Source organism: Actinia tenebrosa, unplaced genomic scaffold (assembly GCF_029948245.1).
Source record: "Actinia tenebrosa isolate PJP-AT-01 unplaced genomic scaffold, QUT_ActTen_1.0 PGA_scaffold16__25_contigs__length_10494907, whole genome shotgun sequence".
In the NCBI taxonomy this organism is placed as follows: domain Eukaryota; kingdom Metazoa; phylum Cnidaria; class Anthozoa; order Actiniaria; family Actiniidae; genus Actinia; species Actinia tenebrosa.
The window spans coordinates 5,779,430-5,805,866 of record NW_028292576.1 but is presented as its reverse complement, the minus strand read 5'-3'; the positions used below and the strand labels follow the sequence as shown (position 1 = coordinate 5,805,866).

The 26,437-nt window shown below is 35.8% G+C and overlaps 3 protein-coding genes and 3 long non-coding RNA genes across 6 annotated transcripts; 2 read left to right on the top strand and 4 right to left on the bottom strand.

Annotated features, from left to right (window-relative positions):
• The first annotated feature begins 6,757 nt into the window (after positions 1–6,757).
• On the top strand, positions 6,758–25,925 carry LOC116305024 (uncharacterized). Its single transcript, XM_031714841.2, has 9 exons — positions 6,758–6,839; positions 15,648–15,968; positions 16,831–16,985; positions 17,939–18,095; positions 18,351–18,433; positions 18,690–18,930; positions 19,576–19,714; positions 20,857–20,902; positions 22,254–25,925. Exons 1-9 carry the CDS (start codon positions 6,785–6,787, stop codon positions 22,578–22,580), a joined length of 1,524 nt encoding a protein of 507 aa, XP_031570701.2. The 5' UTR covers positions 6,758–6,784; the 3' UTR covers positions 22,581–25,925.
• On the top strand, positions 7,395–10,273 carry LOC116291130 (uncharacterized). The gene is made up of 5 exons (XM_089031269.1): positions 7,395–7,794; positions 7,873–8,198; positions 8,901–9,048; positions 9,152–9,353; positions 9,443–10,273. Exons 1-5 carry the CDS (start codon positions 7,582–7,584, stop codon positions 9,763–9,765), a joined length of 1,212 nt encoding a protein of 403 aa, XP_088887395.1. The 5' UTR covers positions 7,395–7,581; the 3' UTR covers positions 9,766–10,273.
• On the bottom strand, positions 8,022–8,901 carry LOC148910655 (uncharacterized). The gene is made up of 2 exons (XR_016119974.1): positions 8,633–8,901; positions 8,022–8,521 (listed from the first exon to the last, which is right to left on the bottom strand). It is a non-coding gene; the product is annotated as an uncharacterized LOC148910655 (long non-coding RNA).
• On the bottom strand, positions 10,266–12,965 carry LOC148910654 (uncharacterized). Its single transcript, XM_089031270.1, has 4 exons — positions 12,676–12,965; positions 12,483–12,595; positions 10,897–11,386; positions 10,266–10,723 (listed from the first exon to the last, which is right to left on the bottom strand). Exons 2-4 carry the CDS (start codon positions 12,567–12,569, stop codon positions 10,266–10,268), a joined length of 1,035 nt encoding a protein of 344 aa, XP_088887396.1. The 5' UTR covers positions 12,570–12,595; positions 12,676–12,965.
• LOC116305030 (uncharacterized) lies at positions 15,498–16,956 on the bottom strand. The gene is made up of 2 exons (XR_004198124.2): positions 16,821–16,956; positions 15,498–15,818 (listed from the first exon to the last, which is right to left on the bottom strand). It is a non-coding gene; the product is annotated as an uncharacterized LOC116305030 (long non-coding RNA).
• Positions 17,089–21,500, bottom strand: LOC116305031 (uncharacterized). The gene is made up of 6 exons (XR_004198125.2): positions 21,279–21,500; positions 20,934–20,990; positions 18,831–18,927; positions 18,020–18,085; positions 17,858–17,913; positions 17,089–17,383 (listed from the first exon to the last, which is right to left on the bottom strand). It is a non-coding gene; the product is annotated as an uncharacterized LOC116305031 (long non-coding RNA).
• Positions 25,926–26,437: the final 512 nt, after the last annotated feature.

Genomic DNA, 26,437 nt, shown 5'->3' with positions numbered 1-26,437 from the left:
GTCTTATACAGGTTCCGCCAAAAACACTTGAATACCGAAGTTTTAAGTCATACAACAAATCATCTTTCAGACAAGATCTCAATAATGTCCCATGGCACGTTGCTCTTAATAACCCTGAAGACTTAGAAGGCTGTGTTCAAACTTGGAACAAATTATTTCTAGAAGTTGCGGAAGAGCATGCGCCAACTAAAACACGTAGAGTAAGAGGATCTCGGACTCCTTGGATGACTTCTGAAATTGCAACCTTGATGAGAAATCGCAATTACCATCTCAAAAAGGCTAAAGGTAAAAAAACTAATTCTCATTGGACAAAATATCGTGCTTTAAGAAATAAGGTCCAACGTAAAATCAAAAAGTCTAAATCGGAGTATTACTGCAATCTTATTAAAGACTCTCGAAATAATTCTAGTGATCTATGGAAATCTATCAAGGAAGTCATACCTGGAAGTAATTCACACAAACACAATATAACCAGCTTAATATCAGATGGGATTACTCATACCAACCCTACATCAATGTCATCAATCTTCAACAAGTTTTTTGCAACTATCGGCTTAAAGCTTGCTGAGAAATTCTCAATGAGGAACACTTTGACAGCTAATGGCGTTAAACAAGCCTCCAGCATTTTTGAATTTCAAGCGATCAATTATGAGTCTGTTGTAAAAATGATAAATGAACTTAAACCTAACAAAGCAGTTGGTTTAGACAAAATAAGTTCTCGTTTGTTAAAGGGCCACTTGGACGAAAATCGCTCCAAAATTAAAACTCTTTCATTCGAGCTGGAACTTTGCTGAAATAATCTAGAATACATTAAGAACCACCCACTGGAATGTCTTTTTGATATTCGAAAGGAAAGGGCCAAAATTTTACGATTTATTTTCGTCCGCCATTAATTTCTTTGAATCACAGAATTCGACTCAAGAAGACTGGCACGAGTACTTATGACGTCATTTACTCAACCCAAACCAAAACATTGGTGGCTAAATGTATGTGCCATGTTCGTAAAACTCGGTTTATTTGGTTTATTCAGAAAATATATAATGTTTCATTCGGTTTCCTAACTACTATATGACCAAATAATGTCTAGGCGCTGAAATTTTTCAGTTTCAATAATACTGACGATCATAGTTCGAAAATTTCAATACATCTCGGCACGCCAAGAATCACAACAAAGTAGGACGCATGGACGAGATTCTAGCGGTTCCATCGCGCGAAGTGACTGAGATATTCGGGATTTATTCGAATCATTTTAAGGATAACAATTTTTCAAGGCATATTTACATACGAGGGCAAAGAGCAACCCCACAATTTGTGTCCGCGAGACATCCGACACAATGAAAGAAAAATCTACGAGCTGAGTGACAGACGCCGCTGTCGCGCGAGTAATAAATAAGAAACCTTTGACATGTTCTATTACAAAGATGATATTAGATAATCGTATGTTTGTACCTATTCAATGCATAATAAACATTTTGAAGCAAATAATAACCGTTCTGTAGTAAATCAGCTAGGAGAATTACGAGCTCACATTCTAAATTATTCGGCACGTAGATCTAAGTATATTGTCACAAATCTTTATATCACAACGCAGAATTCAAAAGGCAATCGGTTGTTTTCATAACATCAATCACTATTAGATTACATTGAAACTTCAAATTTAAGATCTTTATATCATGGACAGTACGTAGCAAATACAAATAATGAAATGAACATAAGGAATTTTTATGAAAACCTCTTCCCAAGCATTGCTTCTTCTTCTAGTTCGGCTTCATCTTCATACATTATAACTTATGGTTCTAACTCTTCAGGATTGACAAAGCGAGCGTCCAAAGGAGTTTCCATCATATTTGAAGAGGTATCAAAGGTTTAAAAAAAGTCTGTTTAGAGATTCTTTTCACGACAACGCGTTTAAAACATCAAATAAACTTCAGGTAATCTAACAAGAAATGTATAGTCAAAACGACGCTAACATGACGGTGTTGAGTAAATGACGTCACAGTGTAAAACTGCTGTACATAATGACTCGTTGGCCGTGACACAAAGAAATTAATGGCGGACGAAAATAAATCGTAAAATTTTGGCCCTTCCCTTTCGAATATTAGAAAGATATTTCAGTGAGAGGTTCTTAATGTGTTCAAGATTATTTCAGCAAAGTTCCAGCTCGAATGGAAGAGTTTTAATTTTGGAACGATTTTCGTCCAAGTGGCCCTTTAAAGGATGCTGCTGATATTATTGCACCAAGTCTCACATCGTTATTTAACATCTCCATAGACACTGGCTGTTTTCCGTCTACATGGAAATTGGCAAAGGTATCTCCTCTTTTTAAAAAGGGTAGTAAGCAAGATCCTTCTAATTATAGACCGATATCGGTACTGCCCACTATTAGCAAACTTTTAGAGAAAGTCGTACACATGCAACTTTACTCTTATCTCCGTAATAATAACCTGCTTTCTCAAAAACAATTTGGCTTCAGACTAAACTCTTCTACTGTCACTGCTTCGGCTATGTTTACAGACAAAATTCTCTCATCCATGGATAAAGGAAAGCTTACTGGTGCTGTGTTTATTGACTTGACTAAGGCCTTTGACACGATAAATCATTCTATCCTACTATCTAAGTTATGCAGTCTTGGTGTTCTGAATACTTCTCCTGCTTACAACTGGTTTGAATCCTACCTATCCAATAGATGCCAAGTGACGGTCTGCAATGACACAAAATCTGGTCCAGAATTAGTCCAAATTGGTGTACCTCAGGGCTCCATTTTGGGTCCCTTACTGTTTTCGTTGTATATCAATGATTTACCAGATCACTTGGAACACTGTGACGTAACTCTTTACGCAGATGATACTGTTCTCTTCATTTCTGATAAATCTCTGCACAATATCAAGTCCTACATGAACTCAGACTTGGAAAAACTGAACAAATGGCTAAAGTTAAATCACTTGACACTTAGTACAAGTAAATCTAAGTTTATGATCATTGGTAGCAGTCAACGACTGATTAAGATAGACTCTATTACATTTAATATTGATAATACAGACCTTGATGAAGTTACTTCATTTAAGTATTTAGGTATTGTTATCAACAGTCGCTTAAATTGGCAAGATCATGTTGATCAAATGTTCTCCAAGATAAATAAGAAGCTAGGTCTACTTAAACGTATTCGTTATTGTCTACCTTTAGATGCTAGATTGCTGTATTTTAACAGCTATGTATTACCATTATTTGATTACGCAGACATTGTATGGGGTGATAGGGGCAATTCCACTCTAATGTTGCAGCTTCAAACTTTACACAACAAAGCTGCAAAAATAATTCTAGACTTACCTATGAGATCATCTTCTAATGAGGCCCTGAATAAACTGAAATGGAAAACTCTTGCAAGACGTAGGGCCGAGCATAGGGCAACTTTTCTTTATAAATGTTTAAATGATTTATTTTCACATCGTTTTAACTTAGTACTTAATAAAGACATACACAATTATAACACTAGATCTAAGAACAATATCCGTAAGAGTGCTTCTACTAGAAACTGGGGTCACTGGACATCGACAAATTTTGCCTCAAACGACTGGAATGAATTAGACTTATCAATTAGACAAAACCCATCATTAGCTAGTTTTAAAAGAGCTTTAAGAAATTTAAATAGTTTTTAATATCGACACTAATAATTTTTAATTAATCCTATTCATATCTCATATATAATATCTATTTTTAATATTTGACTATTTGATATGCGGACACTGAATGTGTGCAACACTCTGCTCTATTGCTACTGAGCACTGTAAAGTTCAGTGGTAATATGCCTAGCTTCTGTGTTGCACACATTTAGTGTCTGCATTCTAACATTGTCATTATTTGTAAATTTACATTTTTGTTATTTTTTATATATTTATATTTTAGTCTTCATTTTTCTTTTTTGTTATATATTTATTTTAGAGGTCTCTCTTGTAAATCACCTTATGGTGACAGCGATAACCTCAATAAAGATTATTTATTATTATTATTATTATAACCTCTTGAAAGCTATGCTGGACTTATGTATAATTTCAAAATATTTTAAAGTATTTTTATTTTCTTTTTATTCATGTAAAGAACGTTAATTTACTACTTTTTTGTTTCATCCACGTTTTTCTAATTTTATTAGAACATTCATTATTTGATACACAAGTAACGACAGTGATTTCTCGCTTTAATATTAGCCATTCCACTCTGTGAGATTTCAAAATTTATTACAGTTTAAATCTATATCCCATGAAAAAATTTACCAGCGGAGAACGCCCAGCGGAAAACTTATGTAAACGTAAGAACAGTGCAGGGTGCTGGCATATAGGCCGGTCTTTGTTTACGTTTTTTCCTCATTAGCATAAAAAATATTTTAAGCTACAAGCAAATCGATTCCAGAAATCGAAAGAGAATGTCTTATTTAGTAACTACTGAAAATTTGAGAGTAATGTGTTCATTATTTTGGGAGTAAATTTTTTTTGAAAACACTATAAATTGCAAAGAATTATGTATGGTGTCTGGAAACTTGCCACACGACCATACATTTCTTTGTAAATCATACTGCTTTCAAAAAAAAATTTACTCCCAAAATAATGAACAAATTACTCTCAACTTTCGGTTACTAAATAAGACATTCTCTTTCGATTTCTGGAGTCGGTTTGCTTGTAGCTTGAAATCTTTTATGCTAATGAGGAAAAAACCGTAAACAAAGATCGGCCTATACACTAGGAAAAAGAAAAGCTTACGACTTAAGAGAGGATGTCAGCAAAAATCGAACATACGCCGGCAACAGTCGAAAAATCGAATTTGCTCATATTTTAGTATTAGGAAGACCTTGATGCGATATAAACCGTGGTATACTTCATTTGCCAAAATATCGCTTTATTTCCGAGAAAAACGAGGAAAACCAATTTGTGCATAATTGACCCTCTGAGAGAGCCAAAATATCATCCAACTTCGAGTGCCTCGCGTGTCTTTGCAAAAATGTGTATGGACTTGATTGTTGAAAAACTTTTTTTAACATTGTCTTGGCTTTAAATCTGGGAAATGTTATTATTTTCCAATAAATTTATGTTGGCGAAAAATTTTTTATTACCAAGTTACTTTGACACGTCATCAAATATAAAGAACTTTCAAAAAATATTTAAACCATGTGCTATATAAAATAAAAGGTCGATATTTAGAAATTGAGAAGTTAAAATAATGTTCTAATCGTGAGTAAAGTGATTGTTTTGGGTATTTTGATCTGCGACGAGTAATAAGGGTTTAAAGTTGGAGAAAATTGCTCTACTTTACGAATACGTTTAATGGTGACTGTTCTAAAAATCGTTTATGAGCCAGCGATATACGGATTTTACTTTCATATTTTATTTTTTTAAAGCGTAATGATTGATAATGACTGTATATTAATATCCTTTATGGTCCAATAAAGCCTACTTCTAAAGAAGCTAGAACGTATGAGGATATTTTCAGGAGAATTCGTCTTTGTCAATACGAACGTGACATGTAAAGGTGTGACGCGGTAGCATCAAAGGCCACACCCACTTCTTTTAGAATGCCGCGCGTTCACGAACTTTGGGTAACGCAACGCTGTTGTTGTTAGTAAAAGCACTTGACTCTGAAAAAATGCTCCTTTATTGTGGATAATTTTAATTTTATTAATCCATCTTTTCAAACTATGTAGTTTTATAGTATTTCAAGCTAGTAGTTTGCATTTTTTTAAATATTTTGCTCTTTAAGGAAATATTTTAAATTTATTTGATCGTACCGAACGGCCGCTTTTTCTTCGAAATTTCTCCAATTTTAAATCTCCATTACTCGTCGCAGAACAAAATACCCAAAACAATCACTTTACTCACGATTAGAACATTGTTTTAACTTCTCAAATTCTAAATATCGACGATTTATTTTATATAGCACATGGTTTAAATATTTTTTGAAAGTTCTTTATATTTGATGACTTATCAAAGTAACTTGGTAATAAAAAATTTTTCGCCAACATAGATTTATTGGAAAATAATAAAATTTCACAGATTTAAAACCAAGACCATGTTAAAAAAAGTTTTTCAATACTCAAGTCCATACATATTTTTGTCAAGGCACGCGAGGCACTCGAAGTTGGATGATATTTTGGCTCTCTCAGAGGGTCAATTATGCACAAATTGGTTTTCCTCGTTTTTCTCGGAAATAAAGCCATATTTCTAAAAACGAAGTATACCACGATTTGTTTTGGCTATATGTCTACCTTATACTTGAATATAAGCGAAATCGATTTTTGACTGTTGCCAGAAAATTTCGATTTTGTTTGATTTTTGCTGACATCTACTCTTAAAAGCTTAAATACTCATAATAAAGTTATCATTGGAACAGAAAAAGAAGACTTCTTATTATTTTCACTCTATCTTTTATTTTATGATCCATTATTTTAAGACTAGCTTTGTTATTTTAAAGAACCCATTCAGTTTCTATGGAAACAAGAAACCGAAGAGGAAATTGATTATGAACGATTTCTTACAAGAAATTTCCCCGAAATTTTCAAAAAAAAAGAAGGGAATGATGAAAAACAATGTGGTAAAGGGATAAAGGTTCAGAATTTGAGTTGAAAAAATTAAGAAGAAAAGAAAAGTAAGAAAGAAAATAAAAATACATCTAGCTGTCAAAAATACAATACAAAAATAGAAGTCTGTGATTGGTCGGTTTAGCCTATTCACCTGCGCTCGTTCGATTCGTTATACACAGAAATTATGCTTATGCCTTGCTCAGTAGAAAAATAAACGTGATGGCGGCCTCAATCTTTATTTTCGCTTTAATTTTATCACCTTTCTCTGTTCTCGGTAAGTAATCTTATGTAATATAAAATTTCTAAAGATTCAATCGCTCAAAAAGCGTACTATATTTCGACTGAAACCCTTTTGAAGCGATGAAAAGGCGATAGAATAGCCTAAGTGAAATCGATCGAGGTGCATAGTGAATCGATCTAAGTATTTAGCTTAATGTGAAAGCGAAATGTAAGCTCAACTCTTCGTAAACAATGCGTGTACCTTATGGCCATTCGTCTTTTTGATAAAATTGAATTATCGATTTATTAAAATTGGCCCCAATTTTCGATTTTTTTATTGTTTAAAATTAAACTTTGAATTCCATTTTTTCAATTTTCGAGTTGTCGTTTAAATAGTTGAAGAAATTGACAGACACAGAGAGAAAAATCCCACACCTTATGGCCATTTAAGGTTTTAGCAAATTAAATTGTTAACTTTTTAGTTTTTGAATTCATTTTTCATTTTTTGCGCTAAAAAGACTATCGTTCCGATCGATTCCCAATTTTAAAATCCCAAATTTAAACAAAGTTAAATGAAGAGGAATGAAATGCTATTTTTCTCCCACGTTAATCTTTGTTGAATGCAGACAACTGCCGGTCATTAAAATGGCGCCAAGTATACACTTCCTGTTTCATTTATCCAATCACAGGCGTAGCATACATAAGCGAGCTACCAAAACGGTATGACCGCAAGAGTACTGTTTTTATAATTTTCCTTTCTGAAAGTACATGACTCCAGGTAGGGGGACATACGTATCATGGAAAGATTTGATCCTGAATTCATCCGAACGCTTGTAGTTGAGGGAAAATCATACAAGGAAATTAGTAAGGTGCTTAACGAATTGCTTCCCAACACGAGGGGATTAAGCGAGCGGTCGGTGCGACGCTTTTGCAATCAAAAGGAGATTCACTACAGATCTGGACTTGGGAAACAGCACCTGAAAGAAGCCGTTTCGGTTGCAATATCAGAGGTATAGTAAATCTAGAACTGTAATATTTCTTTCTCAACTCTTTCGTTTCTAAATTGGCATGTTGAACTTCATTTTTAGTTGGGTCCAACCTATGGAAGGAAAATGCTAAAAGGTTATTTTCAATCAAATGGCGTTCGCGTTAGCCAAAGACGGTTATCGGAAACAGCGAGGGAAATTGCTCCACATTACCACAGAGCTCGAGCTAACGACACAGCAAGATTACGTAATCCTGTTCCATATAAAGCTCTTTATTTTGGACACAAACTACACTGTGACCAGAATGAGAAGCTGGTTGACTATGGAGTGACACACGTGTGTGCTATTGACGGATATTCCCTGATGGTAGTTGGATTTTGCACAATGCCAGTGAAAAACAACATTGCCATCTATGAAAATGTGTACAGGTACTAGTGGTTTACTTGAACATGGTCCTATGGTTTGCAGAATTCTAAATATTTTTTCCTTCAATTCAATTCAATTTATTTACACACTTTAAATAGAAATGAATATAAGAAATCATAATTGTTTATATTTACAAGTATCCTAGATTTTATAGAAAGATATATAAATAAATATTAAATATAAACAGTTATTACAGTGACTGTGCAGTGATGGTTTAAGTAATATAAACTTTCGAGTAAAACCATCACTACTTTCGAGTGCTTCATCATTTTAGATGTGACCTTGTTATGAAGCAATACTTGTTTGAAGATGACGATGTCAAGTCCTATGAAATACAATGGGGTATAATGGTAAATTACGAGTGAACGATGATAATTGATAATCGATTAACATTACAGGAGACTGACTTAACAATGAAAAGAGTCCTGTTACTCACGAATGAGCAAAACAGACAATCCAAGATGGCCGACCTAGCATTCACTGGTCAGCGGTAGCCGAGTCATGGCTGAGCCTAATGACGGCCAGCGGTAATCTATTCAACGTTAAGGGATCCAAGAGGCCCTCACTACATTACTGATACAAATGTAGCCCATGCTATAACGACTTTTAAAAACCCGTCCCAATTCGTATGTGTTTTACGAAATTTCGAATTTTAATGCAATCTATTTATTCTATTCTAATATTTGTTTAACTCCAATCCTTAGGTCTGTCGTAATGAAGTATGGTCTTTGGGATCAACTAAGAACAGATCAAGGGCGCGAATTTTACCTATCGTTGGGGATGCAAGAATTGCTTGCTCCTCTTAGAAATGACCCAACTAAAGATCCACATCGACGAACGACTTCAAAAAAGGTACGAATGCCATCGCTTATAATCTTCAAGAAAATATTATCTAATTTAATACTGTGGACGAATATGATAACTGAAATTAACTCTCAAAATTCTTCCCTGAAAGAATCTTCCAGTTGAAAGATTTTGGAGCGAGGTCAACCAACGAGCTAACTACCCAGTAAAGAGCTGTCTAAACAATATGGTGGAGGCTGGGCAATTGCGAATGGACGATGAGTGCACAAAGTTCTGCGTTTCTACATTTACAACCCACGTGGTTCAAGTTGGAATCAATCGTCTAATTCAGTCATGGAACTGCAGACCTGCAAGTAAGACAGTTGTTTTACGTGGAATTTTAATTTCCCGAAACAATTCTGATGCCATTAAGATTTTTTCATATCTTTTTTGTATAATGAAGGCGGGAAAAGGAAAACACCTATTGAAATGATGAAGGCAAATAATGGAACTGCAAATTTGACAGAAGAACAGGTCCCTGATGGGTTGACTGCAGCACAGATCTATGAAGGTAATGGAGGAAATCTCACAAGATTTGGCAGTTTTGGTCTGGATCCTTTACAAGGAAATCAGGAGCTGTCGACGCAGAGGGAGCAACTGCTTCTCCAAAATATTGCTTCATATGAAGCAATATTTAATCAACTAGTAAATGGAAATCCTTCTTTATTTCAACGAGCTTTAATTTATTATATTACTTTATCACAATCGCTTGCTGCACAAGCATAAGCGTAAACTAGAGAGTTGGATATAATTATCCTAGTCATTATCTTACTGAAAGTCTTAATAGTATTTGAGTTCTACCCACAGTGTGTTACACGTCAATCAAATGACTTATATTGCAATCGAGTTTTTATGACCGTGGTTTTTTAACATAACAAAACACAATAATATGTAGCTTGACCTTTTTTCTTGGTCTTTTCACTTTTCGTGAAAACGGGAAGTTCACCAAAACTCAACTGGCGCCAACTATTTTCCACCTTTAAATGGGTAATAATATAAATTGCTAAGATGTCATTCTTTGTCTTCTGACTTGGCACTCGTTGATGTTGACTAACACTTGTTTTTCTTAATCTTTTAATTTCGTTTTCTTAGCAAAAAAATAAAGTCCACCAAAACTCAACTGGCAGCTATTAGGGCTAAATCACCTAATGGCTAATATGATATGAACAACAAATACTTTTTAGTGGTTATGTTAGCTTATCATTGTGTTCCTTAATAAAAGTTTATTAATAAATAGCTTGTACGATAGTGTCCACACCCCTGAGTTTGACTGGTTTGAAGTCAAACCTTGCTGCTCTGCAGCAAGGGCATCCTCTCTCTTCATCCTCTTCCAGCCACCTATCTAAGCAAGTTGCACATCCAATTACTATTTCACAGCATGATGACACACACGGTGCTTGTGCTGGTGACGACAGACATATCTTGCACTTTAGGAACTGATCAATTGCTGCTTTCATGCCCTCGCCTTTTGACACGGTTAACTGGTGCATTTCATCGAGTTTAACAGACATTCCCTGGACAACTCTTCCAAGCTCAACAATTTGGCTCTTTAGGAAATCTAGGTCATCTTCATTATTATATTCACATTCTTTATGTTTTCTCTTGGGTCTCACAGTCGTGCCTTTTGCTTCCTCTTTTCGTATGGCATAAATTTTTCGGCTTGGAACTTTCCAAAACATTAACCCTTTAAAAAACAGATTAAAAATTTTGGCTTAGCAAAACAATTACAAAGAACACGAAGACACGCAATTCAATATTTGTAAGCTCAAGTATAATATCGTTTTTTCCATATGCATGTAAACTGTATTAGAAATAAAAGTAGCTCGATATCCGATAAACGTTTTCCTGCACTCTTACCTTGGGTCCCAGATGAATCTTTGACAGCTAGCCCGTTGGAAGTTACCAAGACTATATCTGGCTTGTTAAAAGCATCTTTCACGATTGCTGTTATGTGTGGCACATTTGCGGTTGCTTCAGTCAAGGTGACGAATGTTTGGTCTTCTTCGATAAACTCCACCTTTGCTCCGTTATGTGTCATTTTGGCCAGAACGACCTTTAGGGAAAATGATAGATTGCGTTTGGCATGTCCACTACCAGATGCCAGTACTGAAGAAAATGCTGGACTGTAAGAAAGTGCAAGACTGTTGGAGACAGGGGCAGAAGTTGCTGTAACAGGTGATGATGTTGATGACCAAAGTCTAGAGGTGGTACTCGACTGTAGCGGTGAACCCTCAACATCATAGCAATGACCATCCTGTAAACCGGCCAGCTGAAAACTTCCATCTATGTCTGGAATTATTACCAGATCACTAAACTCTTCCTTCAAGTAAACAGTTTCAGGACTGACCTAGAGGGAAAAAGTTATTATCAATTAGCAATGTCAGTCCCACTCACAATAGAACTATAACAATAGAACTGAAAGGGGTCTATTCACTTATTGACAGACGGAGAATGCTGTACGTCGTACATATACAGTTACCAATATAAAATCAATCAATCAATCAACAAACAAATAAAGAAATAAAGAGAAATAAATAATAAATATAAATAAATAAATAATCTATTAATAAATTAATTAATCAATTATTTAAATAAATAAGATAGATAATAAAATTAAATGAATGAATGTATGAATGAATTAGTCAATCAATAAATAAATATGAATGAATGGATAGACAGACCAACGGACAGAAAATCATAAAAGTTAAAGTCGGGCTACAGCGAGAACATTGTTTTGATGTCATTTATCATTCCTTTTCTACAAATGGCAAATATTCACTAAAATTTGTAACACTTTTAAACTGTCACTCGCGATAACCCAATCTCATTGCTCTAAATTGCGCTAAAAAATTACAAAAGGATGGGGTGTGCTGGGCCCTCCTGTCTATGCCCCTAAGCTGTATACTAGTTAGTCGGCCGATGGTGGTGGATGGTGGAGGAATATGTTTGCGCTTTCCATTGGCGCCAAAGGGGGGGGGGGGGGGGGTAATATGAAAAACCCCATGTCTGTTAATCAACATGTCAAAAGTGTAAATTGACAGGATATCGTCGTTTAAAAAATAAACTAAAAATTAAACATCACTGAATAGTTTTCCGTGAGAACATTCCTTTAGAGTTAACAAGTTGTTAGCGGATTTAAGTGAACAAGAGGAGAACATGAAATTACTAAACCAACAGTTTTGAATACAGGAATAATTGTTTGTTCAAGTACGGCCAAGTAGGATTAAAATGATTCTCCTAAAAGTGAAAGTACTTTTCTCAGGCTTATGCGTCCTTAAAGTTATCATTTTACCGATCGATCCGAATAGTTTAATCTTAAAATATAAGTATGCCAAATAGACATTAGTTATTCACAAACGTATGGGAACTTATGGCGCATTTCTATAAATGAATAAACATTTTGAGGATAAAGAACTTACACGTATAAAATATAAATAGCTTACCTGAAAAATAAGCTTTATTCTTTCAGTTGTCAGATCTTGCGTTCTAAGACATACTCTTTTCTCGTCTCTGTGTAAGTAAACCGACATCTTCCTGTCAGGGTTCCAGAAAATACCTGAGAAATTTGTTAATTGACAAGTGAGCAATGAAGGAAGCAGTGAAATAATAAAAAAAGTTCGTTCTAAAGCGACCTACCTTCGTAATTTTCTCTTCACGTAAATCTTCTCTTCACGTAAATCTTCTCTTCATGAGATAAGGTCGTACTGACTGGTCTAAAGACCATATGATTATACCAGGTGTGTCAATTGCTGTCAAAAACATCTTAAATGACAGACTTGATTTCTTCACCTTTATTTGCCGAAATAAGCTTTCACAGTGTTGGCTCACATCCAATCGATCATAGGCCGCAAAGCTATCGCTTGATATCACAAACAAAGTTTCTGCACGTGAAAACAAACAACGGCGGGAGCGTCGGGGGGGGGGGGGGGGGGGGAGGGGGGTATCTACCGATTAATATTAATTTATATGTCTTTGAAATATAGTTTTTTGCTTTCTGTTTTTGTGTAATTTTCCTGTTAAGCGGAGTAAGCTTTCTTTTGTCTCCTCTTACAGTAAAATCTACAGTCTTGTATTCACTAATACTTTGTCCATTTCAGGCGTGAGAACGCTTGTCTCTGATTGGTGGAATCAGTTCTTTAACTGATTTAGGAACGCAGATTTCATTTGTTTTGATATTTATGTGAAAATCACTAGGTGTTAAGTTTTGCTGGCAATTAGGGGACCGTTGGCTGTACTCCCCAAGGTTTAAGAACAGCCATATCGATCATAGATGCAACGTTAGAGGCAAATACAATGCCCTTCGATCCGAAACATCAACACAGCACTATGCATGTTGACGCCGCGGTGCCTTAGACGCACCTCTTAGGCTTGTTGTTCTACCTTTGTGTCGGCCGCCTGGTTATGAATGCTACGCTTTTGATTGGCTGATATGCATCTGTCTGTATGTGCATCAAAGTTTATCAAGTTGAAAAAATAGTAGTTTCAATTTATGTATTCTACCTCAATTTTTGATTTTGGTTATGTTGAAGCGGGTAAAATGGGAGGGTGATGATCGGAACGATAGTCTTTTTAGCGCAAAAAATGAAAAATGAATTCAAAAACTAAAAAGTTAACAATTTGATTTGCTAAAACCTTAAATGGCCATAAGGTGTGGGATTTTTCTCTCTGTGTCTGTCAATTTCTTCAACTATTTAAACGACAACTCGAAAATTGAAAAAATGGAATTCAAAGTTTAATTTTAATTAATAAAAACATCGAAAATTGGGGCCAAATTTAATAAATCGATAATTCAATTTTATCAAAAAGACGAATGGCCATAAGGTACACGCATTGTAAACCTCGACTTTGGGTAGTTAATCCGTTGCTGTATCCAGCTTTTTTCTACGCGGTATAGATTTCGAGTTCATTCTGGCAAAGAGTTTTCAACTCTGACCCACATTTTTAAAACCACTCGTCCGATCGCGACCCAATTGCAACATGAAATTTTATACGAGTTCAACTAACTAAAAGTTATGAAAAACAAAACAACTCGTTCGATTATCAGTAAAGGATATCAGTAAAGGATATCACAAGGATGTTCACTTGCCTGTTTTCTTTATAGATTTTAACTAAGTGCATTGTTTTTTATCTACATGTATTTACACTCTAGTAACTTTCGACACGTGCTGCAAAATGAAAACTTGTAATGGTCACGCTTGCTATGTTATAAGAACTTATGAAGTTATTCACTTATCTAACCAAAGATAGATACCGTTTATTATTAACATAACGAAGAATCATAATAGAACAAAGGCCTCATCGCACTGCATTGACAAAAAAGTAGGAAAGCACCAAATTTCGGCTCGACAAGTTTTGTCTTGACTAAAATTTTACTAATTTCAATGGCGACTAGACCTCGCTTGTCCGCACTCGAAAGAGCGCAAATGTTTTTCTTATCGCAAAATGTCAATCAAAAAATCGTAGAAGTGTTAGAATCACTCGTAAATCAGAGCTGATGACTGATTTTTTGAAAAGTAAAACATTATCTCAACTAGTTCGGAACGGGACGTAACCATTCACGAAAGGGTAAAGGAATTATAAATAACAAACAGAACAGAAAAGAAATCCCAAATTTCTCTTGTGCCCCCTTCCCTGCCACCAGATATGTTATCCGTCTCACTCCCCAAATTTCAGAGTGAACCAGTATTAAACCTGAGCTTCTCTTGTCATGCCATCCCCCCAAAAATTCACTTGTGTCCCCCCCTTGTTATCCTTTGCTAAAATTCAGCATATAGTATACTTCATGACATGATAAACACCTGGTAGAAATCAAAAAATTGTTATCAATAGCAACTAAATAAATCAGGTCTGTCAATTTTAAGAGTATTATCAACATTTAATTTCATCAAATTTACTTGAGGTCAAAAGCAATTCGTGAGTTTAAAAAAAAAGAAAGTTAGAAAAAAAAAACGTAACAGTGAGGATCTCAAACCGTGAACACTCCTTTTTACCGCAAACACTTAATCTTTTTCTTCTTCTTCGGGTTATTAGAGTGTTTTCTCTCTGTAATGTCACATTGAAGAAGCCATTCAATGGCTGAACCAATCAAAATTTAGGAACAATATTACTGCATGACGTCCAAACACATAGCTGGAATAACAAAGCCAATATTTTAGGTTTTTTGCCAAATTGTAGGGGAAAATGAATTTTTGAACGGGAATATAATACCAATAAGCCTGAAGCGAGATGACGTTTTACACCCGACTCTAGACCATAATAGTTTATAAAATTCTTTCATATTAAAATTTTTGATTGCTTTTAGGACACAAGAACAATAGTCATGATAAAAGAACAATCGCAGTGTCAAAAGGATTATGGTCTAGAGACAGGGGTAAAACGTCATCTTGCTTCAGGCCTATTACAAAGTCACCCAACCTTAAAAGTTAACAATCAGTATGATTGATGACACCATTTGCATATGAGCAGTCAACTTTACAATTTATTGGATTTTTTTCTTTTTGTGTTTACACCACTTCAAAGTGCCATCCTTGGGAACCAAGGGGTAAAATATTCTATAAAAGTAATTGAACGGAGCACAGAAAATTTACACTATTGTTTTTCTTTTCTAGGTGGTGTTATGGACCCAAGTTGTAAACCAGTTGGAACAAAGTCAGTAACAATTTTATGGAAGTTCTCACCAACTAAAGCTAGTAAATTACCCAATAAATTTTCTGTGTACTTCTGCAAGAATATTTATTACAATTGTGTGAATACAAGCATCAATTACCATCTTGGGTGCGCTGTAAATGTGACAGAACAAAAATCTGAATACAGCTGTGACATTGGGAAGGCTCTAAATATAAATTTCCCTGAGGAGAGTTCATTCATTTTATATGTCAAACCAGATAATGGCCCACCTGTGATTCGAAGATGTCTGTTTAATATGGAGAGTATGTATTTTATTTTATTTCGTTTTTTTAATATTGTAAAATTCTCACTTCCTCTTCTCCCCTTATCCACCCTGTTCCCATGGTTTCTTTTCCTCCTCTCAAGGGCAGATCCAGCCAAAAATTTAGGGGGGGAGGGGGGGGCTAAAGGTGAAAGGTTTCCCGCCACAGGCTACCACAGGGATCCCAAGTAATTAAAAATGGTGAATCGAGGCATGGTGTCCAATCCTGGACTGACTTTTTGCAAAAATGTTTTATTTTAACACAATTTGATCGTTTTGGTTTTCTATTTAAACACATACTTTGATATTTGGAAACCTCTATAATAAAAAATTCTTCAGTTTTGTTTTGTTTTTTTCTGCTGAAGGGGGACTTCAGCCCCCCTTCCCCCTGGATCCGCCCTTGCCTTTATGCTGTTTCCATGGTTCCTTCTCCTAAGGGACCCTTCATTCTTTAGAAGGGGAGTGGGCTGTAGTACAGGGGATGGCCATTAAATTTCTACTCAGTCAAAAAAGGGCGATCATCGATCAACAATTCAACAGGGTCACTTTTTATGCAGACATAAGTAAGGGGTGCTAAAGATTTTACATTACTGTTCATAGGGATTCCTCCAACTCAACCCTATGAATGCTTCCTAAAAAATATTATGTTGGTTGAGTGACTGTTGCTATTTGACATTGTAAAGTGAATGTAACAACTACATTCACTATTAATACCAATACTGGCATGACTTTTTAAAATAGCAGCAGATGACTGGAGCTCTGCTTCTTTAGTGGCCAGAGATGATTTGCAATCGTTAATTTGCAAAATAGACCATTCTGAGATATCAGTGAATATATCATATTATATTAATACCTTCTTTCAGTTCAGTGTTCTAAACCTACTGGGTTAAAGCTGACACCATTTGGGAAGGGAACGTTGAAGCTTCATTGGTCTGTACCAACTGATATGGGTAAATCTGGTGGAAAACTCCTGTGCTATTTTATTACATATTTTAGGGCAGAAAGTCCTGAAAAAAAGGTATATAAGCATAAGCATAGTTGAGATAGTTCCAAAAATTATCCATAATCCCCTCAATGAGGAAATGTTTATAAGAACCCCCCCCCCCCCTCCCCCCCCCCCCTCTGGAAATTCAAACTTTCTTCCATACAAACTTTCTTCCATACAAACTTTTTCCATACAAACTCTATAATCTGTAATCACGGATTATACATATGATTCATCATATATGTAATCTGTGGTGTTGTCATGCACTTTTAACATGAGCCCCTGCCTCGGAAAATTGGCATGGCAACCACTCCCTGGGTTGTTGACGTAAAATAAATTATCCTTATACTTATCCTTGTTCTTTCTCTGACCCCCACTCTGCTGAAATTCCAAATTTTGCTCTTTGGTGTGGGTATGCATAATTTCTGGAACTACAAAATGAGAAAATAGGCTCATTGACTAAAATATACTATTGATAATATGAATCTAGGGATTGCAAATTTCAGTTATTTACAATAAGGGAGGTTATTTAGTGATCATATGATCATTTGACACACAATCATTCATTTGCACAGATGTGAGTTTGATCTTGTTGTCCTTCTCTTAGTTTGAGGGATTAAGGTGTAAAATATCTAAAAAGTCAGTATAATGGAGTTACATATCTTTTGCACTTTACAAGTTTCCTTTTTATATTTGGTAATTGTTATATCAGTGAAGATTTAGTTCTGTACTACTTCTAGGTTAATAATTGTTGATGATTTTCCATTTGATCATGAAATAGCCAGCAGTGATTAGTTTACTACCCAGCAATTACCTGTAGCCACCTTCTATTGGAACATCTGTATTTATTTAACACAGACATGCAGTACCTCTCTGCACTATAGGCATTACATGTGCAGACATACCTCAGAAATTGCTTTGTAGCATTGGTTTACTGAAATTCTTCTTTCTTGTCTTCTATCTAAATTGAAAAACTTTTTTTTCAGTTCGAGCATAAATTTGTAAATGAAGGACTTTATGAATTTGAGATAAAGTCCTTGTTGCCATACCAGAAATATCATGCATACCTAAAATGTGCATTATCTTGCACACAAAAGAAAAGTCTTGCTGCAGGACCAGCCATTGCCACGACACTAGAAGAAGGTAAGTTAAATAATTATGGATGGGTGGGTGGGTTGTTGGATGGGTGGGTGGGTGGATGGATGGAAAAGTGGGCAGATGAATGGATGGATGGATAGGTGGATCGATGGATCTTTCAATGTAAATAAAAGACTAAATAAGCAAATGCATTAATGAAAATTGATGACAATGATATACATGTAAGATCGAATGACATATTTATTTATAAAAGAAATTTTAAAAAATGGAATCATGTTTTTGTTGCTTCAAATTTATCAGAACCTCAAGACCAAGTGAGATTTCAAAACTGGTTTGAAAGAAAAGTAGATCATCAAACAAGAAATGTCACCGTGGTTTTTAAGGTAAAATGTTTCATCTTATTTCTACAAACCAAAAAAGTATTTTGCAGTTGCAGCAGAGCTCAAGGGGCATTAACCCTCACCCCCTCTCCCCCTCAATTCCCTCCTTTCCCTGATCAATAATTTTGAAATGATTAGGCTCCCAATCCGAAATCCACTCTACAGCTCCTAGTATAGGTTGAACAGCGTAATGTCCAGTGATAAAAATGTGATTTTTGATTATATTAAAATATGACTTTAACTGAATTCAAATTTGTAGATTCCCAACAAAGAGAAGTGGAACGGCAAGGTTAAACAAATCAGGGTATTCTGCTATGAATATGAACATCTATGTATGAATAAGACAGTGAGGGAGTTATTACCAGATCAACAGCTGCAGTACAACACTACATTTTCCTACCTCAAGAATAATACAACGTATCATGTTAAAGCAGATTACTGCAACAGTGTGGGTTGTAGCCCAACAAGCAGAAACCAAACAATATTGCCGTCACCACCTGGTATGAAAGTCATATCAACATCAATTCTTAGTTTGAATTTTTATTGATATCTCAGCTGACACAATTAACCTCTGAGCTAATAAAAGTCAGAGCACAGCTAAGCTAACTCACAGATTGAACCTGAAACAACTTCTTGGTTGATCTACTGTAAGTCAGCGCATGACTAACTCACAGATTGAACCCAGTGAAACAACCTCTGGGCTGATCTAAGTCAGGGCATGGCTAAACCACAGATTGAACCGTGAAACAGCCTCTTGGCTGATCAAAGTCAGGGCATAGTTAATTCACAGATTGAATCCTGAAACAACCTCTCAGCTGATGCAAGCTGGACACAGCTAACAACACACAGATTGGATTCTCACTTAACAACCACACACATATTTACATTCAAAATAAAAGTTCACCCCATTCTATCCCCTTGATTAATTTCCAATTCTAGCGAGATGTACAATATATGTTAAAACTAAACAAGCTTACATCCCTGCATCTTATTAATCTGTTTTCTAGTATTTCTTTCAATGAAAATATATTATATCATAACTATATAAATATATTTTGTAAAAAAATGCATTTTTAGCTAAAAAAAATTGTATAGCTGTATATATATATATATACATTTTACTTTTTTTTTTTTCAAAACAAAAGATGCAGCCAAAGTTGAGGTTCAATTAGAGCCAAATGAGAGCTTAACAACAGGAAAAGTTGTTGGTATTAGTGTTGGTTGTATTGTTGGTGTGTTTCTACTCATGATCATGATAATAGTGCTAATCAAGAAATGTTACAGGTAATCTTATGTATTCATATTAATGATTTCCACAGCTGCCATGTTGGATGAATGTGTCAAAAGTCCACCATGTCTTTTGTTATTTCATATTCTTTAAGCCAAGTGTGGGCCGTTCCCACTGGCACCTTTACTGTTTAAATATTTTTAAAGATATTACAGGCTAGCTCCAGGTCAGCTAGATCGAGAAAACGTCTGAACCAGTTGGCTACCCGGGGGGGTTTGCCACCAGGAATTCAAAACCCTGACCCTATCCCAGACCTAAAATTTTGATTTTACATGTACCCTAGCCCAGACTAAAAGTAAGAATTGTACACCCTATCCCGGACTAAAAGACGGAAAAGACGGTTATTCAATAGATTGCAATCAATATTTACTAACGTTTTTATTGTCTTTGTGCCGGCAGAAAGCGTAGCCTATTCGCCAGACAAAAACGACCAAATCTTAACCCTATCCCAGACAAATATGATACCCTATCCCAGACAGAATATCAAAAAATGATACCCTACCCCAGACCCAAAAGTCGAAAAACCCTACCCTATAGGGCGGCACATACCCGTATAGCAAATATAGGGGAGCATCCCCCCCCCCCCCCCCCCCCCCCCGGGTTGGCTACACAGTCCCTAGAATAAAGTGTTGCCGACAGATCGATAGCATTTTCAGTCCAGATTTTTTACCAAATAGAAGAAGAAAAAAGAAAGCTTAAGTAAATCGTATTTCAGTATGGGTGATTGACCATTGGAGAGTACTGTAGTTTGCCTTCCACTGGGAGCTGAGCTTGCATTAGGGCTTATGATAAGATTAATAAATTAAATAACATTATATTTACTATAATTAGTAATTATAATGATTATTTGATATTATTTATTATAAGTTGATTCAGACCAAGCAATAGAATACTCTGGTTGACAGTATATGAATGGCAGTGTTTGTTCCTTAGTCTAGATCATCCTTCCACAGGTTTAAAATGGCATTCATTCAGCATATTATTGATTACAAGAACAACCACAGCAATAACAACGAAATAGATGACTAAACAAAGATATAAAAAAGCTACTTAGAGAGAGAGAGAGAGAGCTAAACGAGTTAGGCAGCTAATAGGACAGGGAGTTCCTATTAATGTAATATTATCATCAATCCTACAGGAATTCTGAACCTCATGAGCCCCTCGAGGAAACCATTGGTCCATTGGTAAGTTTTAAAACAATAAAAAATATCATACTTATAGTATCGATGAAAGAAAGCTTTCTCTTTATTTGTTTGTCTTCATCCAAGGGCACTAGGACAATACAATACAATACAATAACTTTATTTATACTTGAATTACAAGATAGCAAGTACATGCTAATATCTCCAAGTTATAAATAACCTAAACTAAAAATTAAAATTACATGATGCTAATATAAAAATATGGATGTAAACAATGAAATAAATATATGTATATATGTAAAATAAAATTAAAATAGAATTATCCTCTACAAAAGGTACAACAGTAATAATAAGGACACCGAATGTGGTTGGATTTCTATAGGTTTTTTTCCCTTTCGATTATGAATTAACGTTTTACTTGTTTACTTATCTTGCGTCCGTGTTCCTTCGTTCGCTGTTGTAATGCAGACGTTTTCATTCCAAAGGTTAAACGGTTTGAATAGCCTATAAGCGTTACTTCTTTAACGGCCGTTCCGTACTTGACTCTGTTTGTACTATACCAACTACAACGCGACCGCGCGATGCTCCTTACGTCAGTAATATTCAACCGTCCAGAGTTAATATGGTTGTGGAACTTAAGGTGAATTTGATTAACCATATTAACTCTGGACGGTTGAATATTACTGACGTAAGGAGCATCGCGCGGTCGCGTTGTAGTTGGTATAGTACAAACAGAGTCAGAACACGGACACAAGATAAGTAAACAAGTATAACGTTAACTCATAATCGAAAGGGAAAAAAACCTATAGAAATCCAACCACATTCGGTGTCCTATAGTGCCCTTGCTTCATCCTTCCAGTCCGACTGTTTACTGATTACATAACCGCAGTGAACTCTGGGAGGTGCGGGATCTCATGGCATTCTGGGATTTTTGTGTTATCGCACGCGCCCCAACTATGCAGTAGAGAAATACGTTTGCGCATGCGTGTCAGCACGTTTTCTAAGAACTTAGTAGTACTTACTATGAGTTTGCATAAGGAAAGTCTACTCAGTACGATATTTTGTGTCAAAGTCATTCACCCATTTCTTCAAAAGGCGCTTAAAAGAACTCGAATTAGTGAGTAGACTTTGTTTACTAATGAGGCATTGATTACCTCGCTTCCATTCAATTGTCCCTAGTCCCAACCGAGTTTGGCGGCCATTTTTAAAAGTCGTGTACAGTTTATAGCATGAAGACATTTTGACTAATTTGCATAAGAATTTTGGGCATGCGCAGACGTTTTACACTCGTGTCCCCAAACTGAATAAGACTTTGTACAGTGTACCGAGGTACTGTCCCCGTACTTTGATCGTACTGCGAACGATAAATCGATGGCCATTTTGTCTTTGTCAGTCTCCCACAAGCGAACCCCGCGAGGTCGAGGAAGCTGGTGAACAAGCTAATAGTGTGTACAGCAGAGCCAACCATCTGATCCAGAGCAACCACCTAAGCCCAGAGACAACTGACTTCCAATCAGCATCTGTTAGGTCTATAAATAGCATGAACTCCATTGGTGGACTAACCGACCAATCAACACTCGGGGATGATAATTCGGCTTCCATTCCTAATAATGAAAAGGATCCTAATCGAGAAAGTGTCAGATTGTTACCGAGACCTGGTTCCCCTTCAGTACAGCACAGTCCCAGTCACCGAGACGACAACCAGCATACTCGAGTTTAGCGTAGAAAAAATTATTATTGGGATCGCTGTGGGTCTTTTTCAATCACTTTTTCCCCCCCTTTTTTCTTTTCTTTTTTTCTTTTCCGGCGGGACAGAGATTTTGCAGCAACTTCAAACTTTTGAGGTTAAAACAGAATTTGGCCAATTTAGGGTATGTATACGTTTAGATAGCTTGTCAAGTGTTTTTGTTTTTATTGAAATTGAAGATATGTTTTCTCTGACTTTTTAAATATTTATATGTAGAGTATTCGATCACGTATCTTCTTTGAAGTAGTTTTTTTAGTTTCTTTCTTGATATATTCCGTGTTACATCGCGCTTTAACCGCCGACTCCCTATAGAAAAATTAGAGATTAGAGTATGATCGTTAACGGATACGCCGTGTCGTGCGCGAATATTTTCACTGGATGATCAATGATCCGCGCGATATAATGGGCCTACGATTTGTCCTGGTTTCCCCTCCGTGTACGTAATGGTGTCTCAGTGGTACCGGCTGTGACGTCGCAGCCATATGAAATAGTGCAGTTTTCGTATGACTGTGAAAAATTGACGGCACGAACACGGCCATGACACAGCAAGGGATCGATACGCCAGACCAATCACATTGCACGAGAATTTACTCTCCATCTAATCAAAAACCCTCAACAAGCGGCATAAACGAGGCGTGGACACGGTAACGGCAAGGTCACGGCAATGCCAGACCAATCACATTGCGCGTGAAAAAATCAGCCAATTAAAATTCTAGAAAGCATCACGGCACGGCACGCTTACGGCACTGAGCTTTTCATAGTCATACGAAAACTGCTCTACTCGGTGACCTCATTCGAGGGTTCAAAACAAAAAGTACTAGCAAAAATGATTTTATTTCTTCAGAATAGGATTTGCTTTTGAATGTTTTGCTTACTAGAGGGAAAGAATAAGATTTAAAATCACATTTTTAGTTTATTTTAGCGGTTTTAAATAACATATGGAACCGGAACTACGTCAACTGTCTAATAATACACGAACTAATTTCGGGCATGTCGATTTGGGGTTTTAAATTATTTGTACAAACGTGTATTAATATTATTGTTATCATTATACACTTTATCCTCGCCTTTGATCGAATTGGCTGAGAGCTTTTTTCTACGAATCCACATCATTTATCGTACCAATAATTGTATAAAATACTGTGCGGATAGGTAGAATTCACGCAAATTTCGTATAATATCAAAATTTTTCAGTTACTGTAGAGTTGGGGTGGTATTTACTGTGTACGTATTTCTATTATGAGGGTGAAATTTGTATTTCCTATTTTCGGGACGTGTATATTGTTTTTCAGTGTTTTTGGACGGGATTGATAGGAGAGGTTTGAGAAGAAGACGGGGCTTTAGAAAAAACTGGGTCGAGTTGACGTTGGATTGCACTGTGCAGGGGACTGTTTTATATAGGAGACGAAATAGACGCCATCTTTGAAATATTCCCCCCCAAACAGTCCCACAATGCACTGCAACATCATTTCGACCTAGTGCTTTTCCTTAACCTCGAAATGGCTAAGTGTAAGCACCAAGTACCAATTGTAGAAAAAGTGAAAACAAATTAGGAATTTAAAAAAATATATTTGTAGACGATGACGAAACAGAAGGCATACTATTCGTAACTTGTTTAGTAGTTTGAACAGTTTGACATTTCTACCAGACAATTTAATAAGTAACTAAATTAATAATGATACTAAACATCTACATAAAATATGATAAGATGGATGATCGTATTTAAGTGTATAGTGTATAGTGTATAGTATATAAAAAACAAATATATCGATAATGTTTATTGAAAGTAATAGGATTAATATATTATATGTAATTTATATTAGGTCAAAATGATTTACAACAATAATATAAAATATTACGATATCAACATTTTTGTTAGAGCATATTAGAGTGCACGCCATATCTCCGTGTAACGATTACTAGCCATGTGGCGCTTAAAGACCCATTGCCACTTACCGTGATGCACCGCGGTCACAGATGAATTTCGTGGTCCATGAAATTCAAAGATTCATATATTGAATAATAACTTCATATTAAATCCTTTTCCGACATAGCACTAAGGCACAATAATGATTCTTTTACATTCTTTTAAGAGTTTATTCAAAAGGTTAGAATTGTTTTTTCAGTGGTGACACGATTCAAAATGTAAACAAATTGTGATGCATCACGGTAAGTGGCAATGGGTCTTTAAAGGTAATAGTTAGATAGCTATCAACTATATAATTGTAAAATAGCTAAGAATTCCCTTAAAGTGGCTGCCTACTTTTGAACGTTCGATTTGAGCCCACGATGTGCGCGCGCTCAAAAACCGCTGAAAAATCTACAAGATTTTATTGAAGAACCATACGCGTTTTGAGCTTCAACAGGGCAAAACCCTCACATTTTGCACGGGACTCTATATTTTTTGATAGCTCATTCGAAAAAACTCCTAAAAATCTAGGTTATATCAACATTTTAGAAAAAGTTTAAATCAGGAACACGTGAAAAAATAGATTTTTGTAGGGATTTTTGTTCGACTTTATGAGATTTTTTAAGAGCACCGAAACTACAAAATATGACAAATCAATGTATCTCTCTGTCTTTTTGTCGAAAATATCCATGTATTATTGTAAAAGGATTGACTAGCCTTCGTTCGTGCAATCATATAGTCTGCAAATAACTATTATCTTATTAATCTTAATTTTTTTCTAATCCCTTCCGGTGGCGCAATTTTTACTCCAAAAGCTCGTGCGTAGGCTTCCATTAAATGCTGATTATCTCGAAAACGAGCTATTTTTCTTTCCAGATTTGGAATCAGCATTAAATTTCAATTCGGAAAATTATTTTTAAAAAAGCTTAAATCAATTTCCAAAAGTAGGCAGTCACCTTAATTAGGCATGAACCAAACAAAGACGCATAAGTCTTCCGCTCCAGTAATTTCCTCTATTTTCGTACAAAATAGCAAACTATATCTAGCTGCAACAGACCAGTTTCGAATTCCAAATTACCGCTGTGTTCCTTGATTACAGACTCGTATCAGTGTTTAAATATTCACAAATACCAACAGTAAAGTAAAGAATTCACAACTTCAACAATACAAACATTTTGAAACTCGACGGACCTTGACTGGAACACGTGAATATTCTGCACAAACTCAAGGCTAACCCTGTGCAAATGAGTCTGTAATCAAGAAACACGGCGGTAATTTGGAATTCGAAACGGGTCTTTTAGATAAAATACATTTGGTTTTGTATCACGAGTATATGACTTGCACTCTATAATGATTATCTAAAAGAAAATAAGATAAATAGGAATAAAATTTAAACCAAAATGTTTGTAGCTACGTACTTGGATTTATTGGGAAAGCCGATGGGTTGTGTAAGCTGCTAAATATACTGCATCTCTTTTTCGAAGTCATGGATTCATTGCATGGACACTACATCATGTGGGTAAAATCCGTTCTCATATATATTCAGTCGTATGCACAAGCTATGTCTTTGTATGTAAGTAAATACAGCCATATGCGAAAGCTAAGTCTTCATGTGCATAAGTAAATGCTGTCATGCGCAGGCTAAGTCTTCATGTGCGTAAGCAAATGCAGTCATGTGCAAGCTAAGTCTTCATGTGATAAGTTAATGCAGACACGTGCGTAAGCTAATTGTTTATGCGCGCAAGTGAATGCAGTCATGGGCATACCTATTTTGCCAACGGTTGCGTCCTCCTCTGCAGACCTTTGGCAACCCCAGAGACAACAGCTGCTCAGTCAGCATCGTTTTCCGTCTTTGTTTCAGAAACTAATTATGTAAGCGGTCTTTATAAAAGTCCCGTTTTTAGTTTGTAGAGTAGAATTC

Bases quoted from the DNA above. Each gene is read 5' to 3' on its own strand.
- LOC116305024 (XM_031714841.2), top strand. From the start codon at position 6,785: ATGGCGGCCTCAATCTTTATTTTCGCTTTAATTTTATCACCTTTCTCT. The intron at 18,096-18,350 runs GTAAGTTAAATA...CAAATTTATCAG, and splicing joins TGCCACGACACTAGAAGAAG to AACCTCAAGACCAAGTGAGA. The intron at 18,931-19,575 runs GTATGAAAGTCA...TCAAAACAAAAG, and splicing joins AATATTGCCGTCACCACCTG to ATGCAGCCAAAGTTGAGGTT.
- LOC116291130 (XM_089031269.1), top strand. From the start codon at position 7,582: ATGGAAAGATTTGATCCTGAATTCATCCGAACGCTTGTAGTTGAGGGA. The intron at 8,199-8,900 runs GTACTAGTGGTT...TCCAATCCTTAG, and splicing joins ATCTATGAAAATGTGTACAG to GTCTGTCGTAATGAAGTATG. The intron at 9,354-9,442 runs GTAAGACAGTTG...TGTATAATGAAG, and splicing joins ATGGAACTGCAGACCTGCAA to GCGGGAAAAGGAAAACACCT.
- LOC148910654 (XM_089031270.1), bottom strand. From the start codon at position 12,569: ATGTCGGTTTACTTACACAGAGACGAGAAAAGAGTATGTCTTAGAACG. The intron at 11,387-12,482 runs GTAAGCTATTTA...TTTTCCCTCTAG, and splicing joins GAATAAAGCTTATTTTTCAG to GTCAGTCCTGAAACTGTTTA. The intron at 10,724-10,896 runs GTAAGAGTGCAG...TGTTTTTTAAAG, and splicing joins AGATTCATCTGGGACCCAAG to GGTTAATGTTTTGGAAAGTT.